This window comes from Wolffia australiana, chromosome 18 (genome assembly GCF_029677425.1).
Source record: "Wolffia australiana isolate 7733 chromosome 18, ASM2967742v1".
NCBI lineage: Eukaryota > Viridiplantae > Streptophyta > Magnoliopsida > Alismatales > Araceae > Wolffia > Wolffia australiana.
The window spans coordinates 5,792,597-5,809,100 of NC_135852.1; the positions used below are offsets into that span (position 1 = coordinate 5,792,597).

At 42.5% G+C, this 16,504-nt stretch overlaps 1 protein-coding gene across 1 annotated transcript; it reads left to right on the forward strand.

The window, feature by feature from the left end:
• Nucleotides 1-1,989: 1,989 nt before the first annotated feature.
• On the forward strand, nucleotides 1,990-8,173 carry LOC144714808 (uncharacterized). Its single transcript, XM_078589603.1, has 4 exons — nucleotides 1,990-2,070; nucleotides 2,176-2,448; nucleotides 2,545-2,719; nucleotides 7,560-8,173. The coding sequence occupies exons 1-4, from the start codon at nucleotides 1,990-1,992 to the stop codon at nucleotides 8,171-8,173; spliced, it is 1,143 nt and encodes a 380-aa protein (XP_078445729.1).
• The last annotated feature ends 8,331 nt before the right edge of the window (nucleotides 8,174-16,504 follow it).

Sequence of the window (16,504 nt, forward strand, 5' to 3'; positions counted from 1 at the left end):
TAGGATACGAAACGGTGATTGAACGGGGTCATGTGTTCCGTGGCCCCCGTATCAAGCACCCAAGTGGTATCCGACACGAGAGGGGCGGTGAGAGCCGTATGTCCACAGTACCACTGATCAGAAGAAGAGGCAAGGGGCGCACCGAATGTCCCGAAGGAGGCCATAGGCTGGGTCTACAAGGCAGTCAACTATGCAGACAAACGGGCAAGATCGACTTGTAACTGCTCCATGGAGACTGCCGAGCTGCCGGTTAGAGGAGCTGCGGGGGCGGGGGAGACGGCAACGACATGAGCTTTTGCATCCTTAGCAGCTTGAAGATCAAGCTGCTTTTTTCTGCACCTCTTCGCCGTGTGACGACGCTTGCCGCAGTAGGTGCATACTAGCTTGTCCCACGTGTCGGAAGCCTGGTCCGGGGCAAGAGATTTAGGCGGCTCCGAGGGGCGCGGCAACAACCCAAAGGGATCCCCCGAGCGGGAGATCAAGGCGGTAGAGTCGGCCGGGGGGACCACCTCAGAGCGATCGCGGCGAAGGTTGCTCTCCATCTCGATCAACTCCTTGGCCACTGTGTCAAACTCCGGGAGAGTGCCCTTGGTGTGCAGAGTCCTGCGACGAACCTCAGCATACTCCGGGTTGAGGCGGTCAAGGAATGACATGACTCGAAGGCGAAGAGCGTGGCTGCGATCAATGCCGTGCGGATCACCAACGGGCATGTAGTAGTCGACCTCCTGCCAGAGTGCAGTGTGGGCCAAGCTATAGTCCATGATGGACATCGTCCCTTGGCGTAGGGCACCAGCGCGCTCCACTAGCGAGAAGATCCGCCAGTGATCGGCATCGTGGCCCCAATATTTGTGGACATGATCCCACATCTCCTTCGAAGTAGTCAAGTGAAGAAACTTGTCATAGACCGAGGGAGAGAGCGTGTGGTTCAGCAGCCAGGAGTGGACGAAGTGCTGCTCGGCGTCGAATGCACCATAGTGCGGGTCAGTTAGCGGCAGGGGCGGGCAGATCAAGTGCTTGTGGAGAAGACGACCCTTCAGCGTGGACTCCACAAATTTCATCCAGGCCAGCAATTGCGGAGCGCTCAACTGACAATAGTCGGGAGCACGCGGGAGAGGAAGACCAATCTTCGGAGAGGATAGGTCTCGCCCGAAGTCAGCCGCGGTGAAGACAAGGGGCTGCACCAGAGATTCTCATGTGGAGAGGGCCCAGAGTCGACAGTAGACATGGTGGGCTGGCGGCCGACGGGGACTGTGGCGACGGCTGGCAGCCTACGACTGCTGGCTACGGCGACGGACTGCGGGCTGCAGGCTGCGGCTGCGGCCTGCGAGCTGCGGGGGGCAGGCTACGGCGCGCGGGCTGCGGCTGCGGCTGCGAGCGGTGGCCTGCGGTCGCGGGCGGCGTCGCGAGCTGCGCCGGCGGCTGCTAGCGGCGGCGGTCGCGGGCTGCGCTGCGGCGTCGCGGGCTGCGCCTGCGGTCGGCGGCTGCGGCCGGCGGTCGGCGGCGCTGCAGCGTGCGGGTTGCGCCGCGCGGCTGCTGGCTGCGGCGGTCGCGGGCTGCGCCTGCGGTCTGCGGGCTTCGGCCGGTGGTCGCGGGCTACGCCTGCGGCGTGCGGGCTGCGCCTGCGGTCTGCGGGCTGCGGCCGGCGGTGGGAGACTGTGCCTGCGGCTGCGGTGGAAGAAGAAGCAAAGAGGGGGAGGGGGAGGATCCGCTGGCTGGCTGGTGAGTATGCGGGTGAGCGACAGTGCAGGGCAGGATGAAAGGAGATCAAGAGCTGTGCTCTGATACCATGTGAAATCCTAACCTAGGTTAGGTTAGGAGGAAGGAGATGGAGAAGGATGATCATACTTGGTTACGAGAAAGGGTATTTGTACCCTTGGAGAGAGAATGTGAGTAAGGGCTAATGGGCTAATAGAACAGGGCCCATTAGTCATATAGGGCCTATCTCACTAACAGCAACGAACAGAAAGACAACTTAGGAAGGCCGAGAAGATGACGGTCACAAAGATGATCAACTCAAACCAGGCGCAACGCATCTTCAGTTCTTGCGGTCTGCTCACAAGAGGGTCACTGGTCACTCTTCTGCTTCTCTTTATCCTCCTCACTCTTCTCTTCCTCCTCATTCTTCTTCCTATATCTCGCTGGGCTTTCTCCGTCAATACACCCTCACACAATTAGGAGTTGCACCATACTCGGATCGCCGTCTGCCTCGTCGGTGCAGCACGTCACTTCGAGCTCTACGGGCCTTCGATCGTCAAGAACATTCTCTTGGAACATCCCTATGCCGAGCTATTCCTCCATAGCCCACTTGATGGAGATGCCTTCAAGTTTTCCGTCCTCGCGGCGGCGCCGCGTATCGCTGCCGTTTGTATCTTCATTCCAGAGATCATCCCAGAGAACGAGTCGAGGATCCGAGTGCTCTTCACCAACGGCTCCCCCAACGGAATCCAGGTGAACTTCCGCCTAGCCGTCGTCCTGAACTCGAAAGGTAAAACGAACGAAACTCTTGGGCTTAACCTAAAGGCATCCCTTACCTGCTTCTCGCAGGGGCTTCTCCAGTACTTCAATCTGGTCGAGGGATGCCTCGCCATGATCAAGGCGCGAGAGTTGCAGCGAAACTTCTCCTACGACTGGATCGTCCGGACGAGAGTAGACACGTTCTGGTCGGCGCCGCTCGACGTTGAAAGTTTGTCCACCGGAGCTTACGTTGTCCCCGAGGGCTCCCGCTGTTGAATATTTTGACCCCTACATTAGAGCGGTTACTTCCCAAATAGTTATTTTCTATTCTTTCAAGAAAGCAGTTACCCTTTTCAAACGTGGAAAGCTTCTAAAGCAGGCAGTTACGATCTGTCCACGTTCATACAGCTGTCCCTAACAAACGGGGCAGTTACGGATGATGGAGGTTACGATTTCCTCATTTTGGAGGCCTATAAATCACGGACAAGGAGGCCCTTTACACATTGAAGTCATTTCTTTCTTTCTCTATCATCTTGTGTGTCTTCTCTATCTTTGTATCAACTTCTTTTGAGATTAGTGGAAGTTATTTTGTGTTTGTGAAGATCCTCTTTGTCTCTGTTCGAATTCGCTTCTGTCTACCTTCATCGCAACTCTCGTGTTCTTTTCGTAACAAAGTGGTATCAGAGCCACGTTGCAGAAGGTTCTCATGGCGTCGACAAAGGTGGAACTTCCATTGCTTGATAGGAAGACAAATTTTTCAATTTGGCAAATCAAGATGAGAGGTATTTTGACTCAACTTGATCTAGAAGATGCTTTGATTGACCCCATGCCCGATTCTTGGGATGAGGACAAGAAGAAACGGATCAATCGTAAGGCCCTTACTCAGATCCAGTTGCATCTGTCTAATGATATATTGCGGGATGTTCAGAAGGAGACTGAAGCCCACAAGTTATGGTCACGACTCGAAGAAATTTGCATGGCTAAAACCGTCACCCGGCGGAATCTCGCCAAACAACGATTGTTTGGATTATGATGATGGAAGGTACTTCTCTGGAATCTCATTTAGCCAATTTTAAGGATATTATGGCAGAATTGGATGCGCTTGATGCAAACACTCTTGTTGAAGAGGATCTTTGCTCGTTACTTCTTATGTCGCTGCCACCATCCTTTTCGGGCTTTCGAGATATTTTATTTTATGGTTCTAAGGGTTTATCTTTGGAGACCATCTATGAAGACCTTTCATCTAAGGAAAGCATGAGCAAATTTTCTGAAGCGGCCACGCCATCTCAAGGTGAGGCCCTTGCTGTTCGAGGACGTAATACTGAGAAGAAAAAGAAGAATACTTCCAGAAGCCGTTCTCAGTCTCGTCATCCTGACAAGACTTGTAACTATTGCAAGAAACCTGGTCATATCAAGAGCGAATGCTACAAGCTTCAGAACAAGATGAAAAGAGAAGCATCTGTTTCAGATCAGCCATCTATGTCGAATCAACCCGAAGCAAATGTTACTCACCATCATGATTCGGGGGAGATTCTTGCTATCGTTGATTCTGAATCAAAATCATTGAGAGAATGGATTTTGGATTCTGCTTGTAGTTTTCATGTTTGTTATAATCGTGAAGAATTTAGTTCTTTTTCATCCATGGCCAGCGGAGTTGTTCTAATGGGAAATGACTCACCTTGCAATGTTAAAGGAATCGGGAATGTTTCATTCAAGATGTTTGACGGCAAAATTCGTACTCTAAGCAATGTTAGGTATGTCCCTGACCTAAAGAGAAATCTTATCTCTCTTAGTTTGCTGGAATCTCAGGGGTACCGATTTGCTGGAGAAAATGGTGTACTCAAAGTGAGCAAAGGCTCATTAGTCATTATAAAGGGCCATCGAGGAGCAGCAAATATGTATTTCCTTGAAGGAAATTCAGTTATTGGTGGTGCTGTTGTTGTGAAATCAACACAATCCTCTGAGGATATTTCAAAGTTATGGCATATGCGTCTTGGTCATATGAGTGAGCAAGGAATGGAAGAATTATGTAAAAGAGGACTACTTGACGGTATGAATTCTAGCAACCTAGAATTTTGTGAACATTGTTTGTTTGGAAAACATGTTCGTTTTAGTTTTCCAGTGGGCCAACATAAAACTACTGGACCTCTTGATTATGTTCATTCAGATATTTGGGGACCGTCAAGTACCCCATCCCATGGAGGAGCTTCATATATGTTGACATTTATTGATGATCATTCTAGAAAGGTATGGGCTTATTTCTTGAAGAATAAATCTGAGGCATTTGAGTGCTTTAAAGAATGGAAAATTATGGTGGAGAAGCAAACTAGTCGGTCTGTTAAAGTTCTTCGAACTGATAATGGGATGGAATTCTGCTCAAAGTTATTTCAGGATTTCTGCAAATCCGAGGGCATTCTACGACATCTCACAGTCCGACATACACCACAGCAGAATGGTGTAGCAGAGCGAATGAATCGAATAATTCTGGAGAAAGTTCGTTGTCTGTTATCTAATGCGTCTCTACCAAAGCAGTTTTGGGCCGAAGCTGCGAATATGGCTGTCTATTTGATTAATAGATCGCCATCTCTTGCCATTGGAAAGAGAACCGCTCAGGAAGTCTGGACAGGTTCTCCTTGTGATTATTCTCTTCTTAGAATTTTTGGTTGCCCTGCCTATGCTCGAGTTAATACGGGTAAACTGGAGCCTCGATCAGTCAAATGTATCTTTCTTGGTTTTAAATCTGGAGTTAAAGGATATAAATTATATCAGCCTGAAGACCGAAAGATAATTTATAGCAGAGATGTTGTCTTTGATGAATCTGCAATTATGAAGCCTTCTTCTCCAAAGCAAGAAGCTGCTACTCCTCCGTCGCCCTTGGTGGATTCAACAGTCAACATTGAATCACCAAATTCATCATCTATGCCATCTGCTGAGGTAGAACAAGTTTCTCCTACTAATGTTTTATCTCCTACTCAAACAGGCCAGCAAAGCTATACCATTGCAAGGGATAGACCTCGGAGGGAGATACAACCTCCATTGAGATATGCACATGCCGATTGTGTTGCATATGCACTGGCTGTTGCTGAAGAAGTTGATAATTCTGATGATCCATCCTCTTATGAAGAAGCCATAAAGTCCAATTTTGCTGATCGATGGGTATCCGCTATGCAAGAGGAAATGGAATCACTACGGAAGAATTGTACTTGGGATTTAGTTGAGCTTCCAAAGAACAAGAAGCCAATTCGGTGCAAATGGGTCTACAAGCATAAAGAAGGCATTCCCGGCATCGAAGAACCCAGGTATAAAGCCCGTTTAGTTGCAAAAGGTTTTAGTCAAATTCCAGGAGTTGACTATACCGATATATTTTCTCCCGTTGTTAAGCACTCTTCCATTCGTGCTATTCTTGGGCTGACTGCTCATAAGAATTATGAGCTGGAACAGATGGATGTTAAAACAGCCTTTCTTCACGGGGAACTTGAAGAGGAGATTTATATGCTCCAACCGGAAGGTTTTGTTGATATGGAGCAAGAGAGTTTGGTATGCAAGTTGAAGAGACCTCTCTACGGCCTTAAACAATCTCCTCGACAGTGGTATAAGAGGTTTAATTCTTTTATCTCCACTTTGGGCTTTAATCGAAGCCAATATGATTGCTGCGTATATTTCAAGAAATCTGGTGAATCTTTCATTTATCTTCTTTTATACGTCGATGACATTTTGATGGCAGCAAAAGACATTCGAGATATTCAAGCTATTAAGCACCAATTGAATGAAGAATTTGAAATGAAAGATTTGGGAGCAGCAACTAAAATTCTGGGAATGGAAATTAGAAGAGACCGATCTGCAGGAACTATATCCTTGAGTCAAGAAGGGTATATCAGAAAGATTCTCTCTCGGTTCAACATGGAGAAAGCAAAACCAGTGAAAACGCCTCTTGCTGGTCATTTCAAGCTTTCTGCCTCGCTCTCTCCAAACTCCGAGGAGGATATTAAGTATATGTCTAAAATCCCATATTCATCTGCAGTGGGTTCTCTCATGTATGCCATGATTTGCACTCGACCTGATATTTCGCAAGCTGTGAGTTTGGTGAGTCGTTACATGGCTAATCCTGGAAAAGAACACTGGAAGGGCGTCCAGTGGATATTTCGTTTTCTGCAAGGAACCGCCGATACATGTCTTCATTTTGGGAAATCAACCGGTGAAATTATTGGTTATGTTGATTCAGATTTTGCTGGAGACCTTGATAGAAGGAGGTCTCTCACTGGTTATCTGTTTACCCATGGTGGCACAGCCATATCATGGAAAGCATCGCTTCAACCGACAACAGCTCTATCGACTACTGAAGCTGAGTACATGGCAATTACCGAAGCAGTTAAAGAAGGTATTTGGCTGAAGGGTTTCTTCAGTGAGTTGACTATTGGCATGCAGCCAATCAGTCTATTTTGTGATAGTCAGAGTGCTATCTATCTCTCCAAGGATCAAATGTTCCATGAACGCACCAAGCATATTGATGTGCGTTATCATTTTGTTCGTGATATATTGATCGGGGGAGTTTTATGTATTAAGAAGATTAGCACTCATGAGAACCCAGCTGACATGATGACCAAGCCTCTGCCTCAAGACAAATTTCTTCTCTGTCAGCAACTGATCGGGCTCTCTCATGTTCGACGCTGAGTCGCTCCAATGTTTTGATCAAGGGGGAGATATGTTGAATATTTTGACCCCTACATTAGAGCGGTTACTTCCCAAATAGTTACTTTCTATTCTTTCAAGAAAGCAGTTACCCTTTTCAAACGTGGAAAGCTTCTAAAGCAGGCAGTTACGATCTGTCCACGTTCATACAGCTGTCCCTAACAAACGGGGCAGTTACGGATGATGGAGGTTACGATTTCCTCATTTTGGAGGCCTATAAATCACGGACAAGGAGGCCCTTTACACATTGAAGTCATTTCTTTCTTTCTCTATCATCTTGTGTGTCTTCTCTATCTTTGTATCAACTTCTTTTGAGATTAGTAGAAGTTATTTTGTGTTTGTGAAGATCCTCTTTGTCTCTGTTCGAATTCGCTTCCGTCTACCTTCATCGCAACTCTCGTGTCCTTTTCGTAACACCCGCTTCGGCGGCCTGAACGATCGCTTCGGCGTTGGCGACAAGCGGACATCCACGGTGGCACTCTCTCGGCTATCTCTCATTCGCGCACTCGATGGAGCTGGCTACAAGGGCATAAACTCAGAGACGGCATTCAAGGCTCAGCTGGACTTAGCCAGCGTTCGAGCCATTGAACGCCGCCTTCCCTTCTGCGTGCTGAGCGTGCGCCAATACGAATTCCGTCCTGCCAAGTACGGCGTTCCCGTGGCGTCCATTGCGAGCCGCGGGCCCTTGAGCGGCGCGAAGTGCAGGCCATGTACCGCGGCGTGTGCGGAACCGTGCGTTGAGGAGGTGATGAACAGTTTGGACGTGGGTTGGGGCTGGACGGAAGGGAGGAACGGGAGTTTGGACCTTTGCGACGGCTCTGGAGAATGGGAAAGCGGGTGGGGTGAAATCTTCGACGGTGTGGCAGGCGGAGAGGCCGCGGCGATAAGGCGGCGAGCGACGTCACTCGATGAGGGGGGTTGTCTGATGGGGTTACGTGATTTGCAGCGGAGGGCCGCGGTCTGGGACGCTCCGCCGTTGGAAGAAATCTGCAGGCTGGGATTAATGGGTGCTCCCAGACAACAGCACTGATCCTTCGCTTTCAGCGGGGAATTCCCCGCTGAACGTTGGTTGGGAGTAACCATTTGTGGCTTCAAGGATCCACACGAGATCAAGAAGATCCAGAAGGAGAGAGAGAGAGAGAGAGAGAGAGAGAGAGAGAGAGAGAGAGGGAGCGAGATAAAGAGAGAACAAGAAAGAGAGAACGAGAAAGAGAGAGGGAGAGGGAGAGAGACAGAGACAGAACGAGAAAGAGAGAGAAGAGAGGGAGAGAGACAGAGACAGAACGAGAAAGAGAGAGAGAGAGGGAGAAGGAGAGGGAGATAGACAGAGAGAGAATGAGAGAGAGAGAAGAGAGGGAGAGAGACAGAGACAGAACGAGAAAGAGAGAGAGCGAGAGGGAGAGGGAGAGGGAGATAGACAGAGAGAGAATGAGAGAGAGAGAAGAGAGGGAGAGAGACAGAGACAGAACGAGAAAGAGAGAGAGCGAGAGGGAGAGGGAGAGGGAGAGAGACAGAGAGAGAATGAGAAAGAGAGAGAAGAGAGGGAGAGAGACAGAGAATGAGAAAGAGAGAGAGAGGGAGAGGGAGAGAGACAGACAGAGAACGAGGAAGAGAGAGAAAGAGAGAGGGAGAGGGAGAGGGAGAGAGACAGAGAGAGAACGAGGAAGAGAGAGAGAGAGAGGGAGAGGGAGAGGGAGAGAGACAGAGAATGAGAAAGAGAGAGAGAGGGAGATGGAGAGAGACAGACACAGAACGAGGAAGAGAGAGAAAGAGAGAGGGAGAGAGACAGAGAGAGAACGAGGAAGAGAGAGAGAGAGAGGGAGAGGGAGAGGGAGAGAGACAGAGAGAGAATGAGGGAAAGAGAGAGAGAGGGAGAGGGAGAGGGAGAGAGACAGAGAGAGAACGAGAAAAAGAGAGAGAGTGAGGGAGAGGGAGAGTGAGAGAGACAGAGAGAGAACGAGAAAAAGAGAGAGAGTGAGGGATAGGGAGAGAGACAGAGAGAGAACGAGGAAGATAGAGAGGGGGGACAGAGAGAGAAAGAGAGAGAGGGAGACAGAGACAAAGACTGAGAGCAGGACACAGAGAGAAAGAGAGAGACAGGAGATAGAGGAGACTGAGAGAAAGAGGGAGACAGACAGAGAGATAAAGAGAGAGAAAGAGACATAGAGAGGGAGACAGAGAGAGAAAGATAAAGAGAGAGACATAGAAAGAAAGAGATAGAGAGAGATATTCCGGAGTAGATCACAAACAAGATCTGCGAATAGTAGCCATATACTTCTACGTGTTATTTAATTACCAGCTACTGTTCAGATTAAATCCCATTGGTCAGCACAAGTTGTTGAGTGGGTTGCCTGTTGGGTTATAAGTTGCCGACTCTTCAATAGTAGAAACTGTCGATTTCTGCCGTTCATTAAAATACCATGTGGTTCACTCGGTCATGCTAATAGCATTTAATAATTTCTTATCAAGCTTCAGTTCACTCTTCTGAAGGATGAATCTTTCTGTAATGACAATTTCCTTCTGGTAAGGCGTGTGCTTGAACATTGCACCCCTATCGTCGCTGAAATATATTTCTAGCTCCCAAGATATGATTTGTTGAGACGAAGTATCATACGACAGTGAGGGCTATACACCAAAAACAACAAGAGGATATACCATGGCTTTATTCAACCTTCATTCTCTCCCTTATTATTTAAAAGACAACCTTCTGAAGGGTTCTTATCTCGAGCAACGTGAGCCTTACATCAAATTGTTAAAATTAACAGGTTAAATTTATAATCAGTAGAAATAAGAAAATGATTTTGAAGAAATAACTGAATTATGATTTTGAAATAATAAATTCATGGAAGTTTAGCAAATTTCTTTTCAAGAGAAGGCCAATTCAACATGAACTCAAAGTCATGAAGTTTAAACCTCAACATTGCATTTGGACTCTTAATTTATCATGAAAATGAGTGGTCAACATATATTAGATATAATTATTAGTCAAGGTTTTGTAGTCTCCAATAATCAACATGGATTGTTAGATATGACGTGTTCTCCGTGTCATCCTAGCTTTTTACAACACTTTTATCACTTCTAATGTACTTATGCCAAGGTGTCTAAAGGCTTGACATAATTTAAAACCTGAGATATTTGGAGTCTATGTCACAATCATTTGATCTCCCAGTTGTACGCTAACTTCAGATTTACAACGTTGCTGTATGAAAGTATAATGATCACCTAAGAAGGAGCGTATATTCATTAGTTTGTATAATTTCCTTCAATAAAAGGGGAAGCTAACCACTATTTATATTCTATATTTTTTCAATTGTAGCTTTAGAATATATAGATCAGAGCACTAATTTTTTTAATTTATTGGGATGTTCCGTAATCGTGTCTTGGGTACCCCATTTCTCTAATGGCAATACAATGGCATCACAACAGCATCGTGATGAGGATACAATCACATTATTATGGCAGCAATGTTTCCATGTGATGAAGCAAAATTAGTCTTAAGTTGTCATTGTGATTAGTTCTCTCCTATGAAATAATATTTATAAAATTTTAATCTCACTTAATGACATATAGCAGAGAGCAAGTCCGTCTCCTCATGGATTATCATTTAGGAGTATGATTAATTAAAGATTTAGAAGAGATATTAAGACAACAAATTAAAGGGATTATATTATTATTATAAAACTGTAGAAAATAAAATGTATGAAGACCTATGTAGATATGGATTTGTAGAAGATATTTCGCTAGTTAGAGAGAGCACTATTTATCAGGACAGAAAGAAAACAAAGCACAAAGCACAAATGAAAGGAAATGAAGGCATCACACTAGGCGTTTGGAGAAATACCTAAATGAGAGTGATAATAGATCACATTTGTGGAGATATAGGCATTTGGGCCTATATCCACCAATGTGATCTCCATAACAGGTGGACAAATCTGTTTGGAAATAGAGCTCTTTTCTCGCGGAATTAGACCAGCTATTAACGTTGGCTTATCTGTCAGTCGCATCGGGTCTGCCATTTTATCTCAATTTATAGTGTAATGAGATTCTATGAGAAGATTAAAGGACAAGAATACAATGTAACATTTTAAAGAAAAACCTGCTTTGAGACAAGCTTTGGATTGGTTGGTTTGAAGCCTGTTTATCAGTTCCCTACTCACCGGCATCTCCTCTACTACCCAAGACTCCTCCACACGTCCAATGAGATTTCCAAAAGGTCACTCCCATATGGGAATTTTCTAAAATGGAAACCTATATTAAATCTAAGGAAAATAAAACTCAATTTGAAGTACAACTTTCCCTGATGCACATGTGACCCATGCATCTAATGAAATATTTTTGTTGCCTTGGCCATATGGCCTGCAACGGCTGTACACTAGAGTGAGGTTGTGTCACGTCTGCAGCTGCCTTGACACCTTCAGCAATGAGAGACTACATGATTGTTTCTTGGTGTTACCTGGCATGGCCTTAGTGGCTGTGGCTGCCATGGCGCTAAAGACCATTGACCGTGGCTACTTCATAATCAGTTTTCTTCTGGATTTGTCTTATTTTTTTTCTAGACATTTCTTACAAATAAAGGGAAATAACACAATGAAAATGAAGATATTTGATTTATATGTCTGAATCATGAAAAATTCAGAAAAAATTTATAGTATCTGAATTAATGCATTAAACATGATTATTAATCAAACACATTGACATATGCATCATAATTCAAAATTTAAGACATGACATAACCTTTAAAATCATAAAATATATGCATGAAACCGTTATAGTGCGTACAATGATATAAACCATCAATCATACCAAACAGGTTATAGCACCAGTTATTATAATTCATTAATAAATTTATCGACCTTAAATAATCATGACGGAACTAACAGGTGAAAATAATCTGTTATCCCCTTCCATGAGTGGTGGATCCTTAATAGGTGAAGATTTAATATCCCAAACTCATGTATATTATAGTTTGGAGAATTTTCAACTATTTAAAGATCATTTGTTAGATTGACGAAAATGATACATTTTTTAGGACAAAATAAAAAGTCAATGAACATAATACAAAAGCCACATTTTGTCCAATGTTAGTTAGAGTTTTCTCAATTTTAGTAACGCACTATATTTTATTTTGAAGATGAAGAGTAACATGCATTGATATTAAAAGAAGAAAGTTGTAGCTTAATAAAAACAAATATTCAATGCATATTAATTCAAATTATTCTTTGTGGTCTAATTTTTTGAAATTTTCAGAACATTTTTTAAAAATATTAAATCAAAATACCTAACATTTTTTCTAATGAAAATTTAATTAAAGCTTGCTGCATTTTCACTCATTCTAAATGTTGTGCCAATTACGTTTTATACAAACTTGAAAGAGTTGATGATTAAGAATCCACGTATAAGATCAAACTCATTCAAGGGTTACACCATAATCTATAGTTCAAAATGATTCAAGAAAAATATAATTAAAATGAACCTTTAGAATGAAAATTAATAATGATGGAGTCACCTTGTGTGGAGTTAGATTGAATGCTAGGTATCTTTGCACAAGTCATCAAGCTGAATGAATGACTGGCTTCTAGTCCCACAGATGAACCAGAAATTAGGGTAACAAATTTAGTTTCAAGCTTCTGGTTTATTCAACAATATTTTAATGTCCCCTATAAGCATACAGAGAGAAAGACTCAAGTACACATGGAGAAAGTATTGAATAAACTTCTTGTAGTTTAATTTATATTTATACCATTTTATATTTAATTTAAGAATTGAAACTAATTTAATGAAATAAAATGACTAAAATTAATTTGAAATAGTTGTACTAAGAAGAGAAACTTTTTAATATTATTTAACCTACTTTTTCCAAATTTAAAGAATACTTTGATGGAAATATATGTGGTCAACAAGCCAATCACACATTCCATATCTTGTTACATGTTCATTAATAGAATGTATTCATTATATGCACTTGTGATGCTTATAATGAAGTCCTTAAATAGATGACCAGGTTGAGTGACTTGTGATGAATTTGTAATACAGAGATAACTAGTTTTCTAGCTTCTGTTCTAAATATTGCTGTTCAAAATATACTCGAGAAGGACATCAAAGTATATTAATGGAATATCACTATCTTATCTCATTCATATGATGAATATGGCCGATCCTGTAGCCATTATTGTGTAGACACTTAGGATAGATAGTGGGTGCTCTTTAGCAGACATATGGGATGGGATCATCCACTCATGGTATAGGAAGATACAACACAAGGTTGGCGATGCGATGAAGTCCTTTGTCAAGGCATTTAAATATTGGAGAAGAGTTCCTAATGATTTCAGAATGCATGAATACTAACTTGGATCAATGATAAAGGTTTGATAGTTGACCATACCCGAAGTCATCCTAAGATCCTTAAGGGCATGAGGGATTGTATGTACACAATAACCATAGGTTCCATGAATGACTCGATATGCACGCCTTTGTATCTTCTAGAGCATGAGATGTGTAACACGGCATCCCACGCACTAGAGACTCAACCTATTGGGTAGAATTGATATGGTATTAAATAATCTAGATGATGATATATTTCATTAATTTGGAAGGCCAATAAAGGTAGTTTGGCATCTAGAGATTTTAACTACACTAATACAAGGGCCAAGAGGGTCACACTCTAATGATCTTTTAGACATCAGAAGATACACTTAAAGTTTGGGGTTTTTATGAAACATAACCAATTGGTAAAAATAGGGAAAGGCTTTAAATAAAATTCACCAATGTCAGAATTGTTCATGGTTCTTTCCTTTTCTCTCCTCTCCCCTTAGCTCTTCTCCATTCCCAATGCGATTGGGAAGACCTAACGAGAGTGACAAAGCGTGAATAGAGCTCATCGTGCTGAAGGAGGAGGGTGATGTCCCATGGACCACACGGATGAGTCTAGAGAATGCGCACATGAACAGCTCATCAAGACTTACTCGAGGATCCAAGCAACCACAAACACGTTTAATGCTCACGTGATTTGATTATTGGTTTTATTGAGGCTGTTTTGATTCCAATTCAAGTATTTCATTGTGAATCATTATATGTTTTCATCTAGATCAAAACATCGGAAAGAGCTAGGTTCTGCCTTGATTTGGATGAAAAATGACATCCAGATCATCCAAAAGGAAGTGCAAAATCAAATTTTTACACTATTTTTGTTACTTCCCGTCCAAAATCCCCCCAGTTCCATTCAAAGTTTCCTAGAGCTTGAAAGAGGGCCCTTTTATCATGAAGGGAGCTGTTCAACATCAGTGGGCCAAAGAAGCTAAGTGGCACCAATAGAAATCACAAATGTAATTTGTGCCTGTATGATTCATTAGTGATTATGTTGATGTCATTACGGTCCCATCATTATTAGTTTTCATCCAAAACAATGCCATGGAACCCAACAGTTGTTACAAGAAAGGTTTTGACTTGATTTGGACGAAAAATGACATTTGGATCAACCAAAAAGGAAGTGCAAAAGGATGCTTTCGCTTATTTTTGTTAATTCGCTTTCTTAATACCTCACTCCCGTTCTAAGTTATCTAGAGTTTCAAAAGAGACTTTTTTAGTAGTGCCAATGTAGCGGGTGCAAAAAAGGCAATTATCCCATGTGGCAAATGCCACCTAAGAAAGTGTTCCACATGGGGGGCAACTTGCATGTGTGGACAAATAGGGTACTTGCCCATGCGGTAAGTGCAACCTCGATAACTTGCATGTGTGGCAAGTGCCACCTAGGTGACTCACCCGCATGGCAGGTGCCACCAAGGTGGGCTGCCTGGATGGCAGGCCCCACCTTTGCAAGCTGCTAGGTTGGCAATGCAACATGAGCCCCATGCCCTAAGTGGTGTAGCCGGGAAAATCAGGAAATCTTTATTATTGATTTCTAGAAATAAGTAATTTTAAAATTAAATTATTTAATGTGAAATAAATCCTAAATATAATTTGGAAATATATATTTGCTTTATTTGAGATCAAGAATTCAAAATTTAAATTATTTAATGGAAACTAATTCCAGAAAAATAAGGAAATTTATTTTTTGAATAAAATAAATTAAAATTGACTTTATTTGATGCCATTAAAATTCATTAACTTAGGGAAGGTATATGTTTTTGGAATTTTTAAGAGTTAAATTATTAAATTCAATAAAATTCCTATAACCATTTTAAGTGGTTTAAACGGATGTTTCTTGATTTTTTTTATGATTGTCATGTTTTTCGTGTAGTAATGTTTTAATGTGAGTAAATATGATTTGATATTGCATATTCATTTGATTATAAATTGCATTTGATGGAATAAGAACCTAGAAAAATCTTGATGGACATAAACTAGGATCCCTAGGATATGATTGTCTAATGTAGAGATATATTGGGCTTAGACTTTTGACAATGATTGATAGTTAAGATAAATTCATATCCGTGCACCACACAGGAGACATAGGCATCATTTGTGTACCTTAGATGAAGAAACATGTGATATGAAGTATTACATAGTGCTTCTCACGATGATAGAAGCCAAATCAAAATCCCTCTAATTAAACTCTGAACTGTACTGTGAGAGCCATGACCTAACGTATGGTCCTTCTTTTTTATAGTCCAAGGATTCAAATCTGTTAAAGTCGGGTTGGTGGAGTCGACTCTAGGCTCACTTACAAGTTCAAGGTAGAGGAATTGTGTAGTTTGGTGGGGGTTATATGATAACCTGCATTTTTTATAGATTAATATGACAAATATTTGCATGTTTATTTAAATTAAATTAATTATATATGCATGATATCAAGCTTAAAATGATCAAATTCATTTTTATAATGATATTATGAATTTTATGTATTTTTATAGATTTTTTTGAAAGCTGATTCTAAATGAACATAATTTTCTAGGTTAGAATATGATTTTTCTGGAATTTGTAGACATTAATTTTGAAAGAATATGATTTTTCTAAGTCAACAAAAGTATATATTTTTTGGACCTTTATTTATTAAATATTAATTTTAGAATATATGTAAGCCCACGGTAGTAGTTGCGGAACTACTGGGCCAGGAGAGGATAACTTTATCTGAAGATAACCTTTGTTCTGATTAAAAGAAAAACCTCTTTCTTCGCTTCGGGGACGGAGGTCCTACGGTAGGTAACAGCAGGCACACGCACGCAGACTGGAGGGGACCAGCGCTTCTACTCCTCTGCCGAGCTTATCCTTCGGATAACAATACCAAACCAAAGGTTACGAAGACAAGTTATCCGAAGGATAACTTTCAAGAGCTAAATTATTAAGGTTCTGAGGCGTGAGAGCGGGGGCTTAAGCGCGAGTGAGCGGAAGTCGAAGATGAAGAAGAATGAAAGGTTATGTTTTT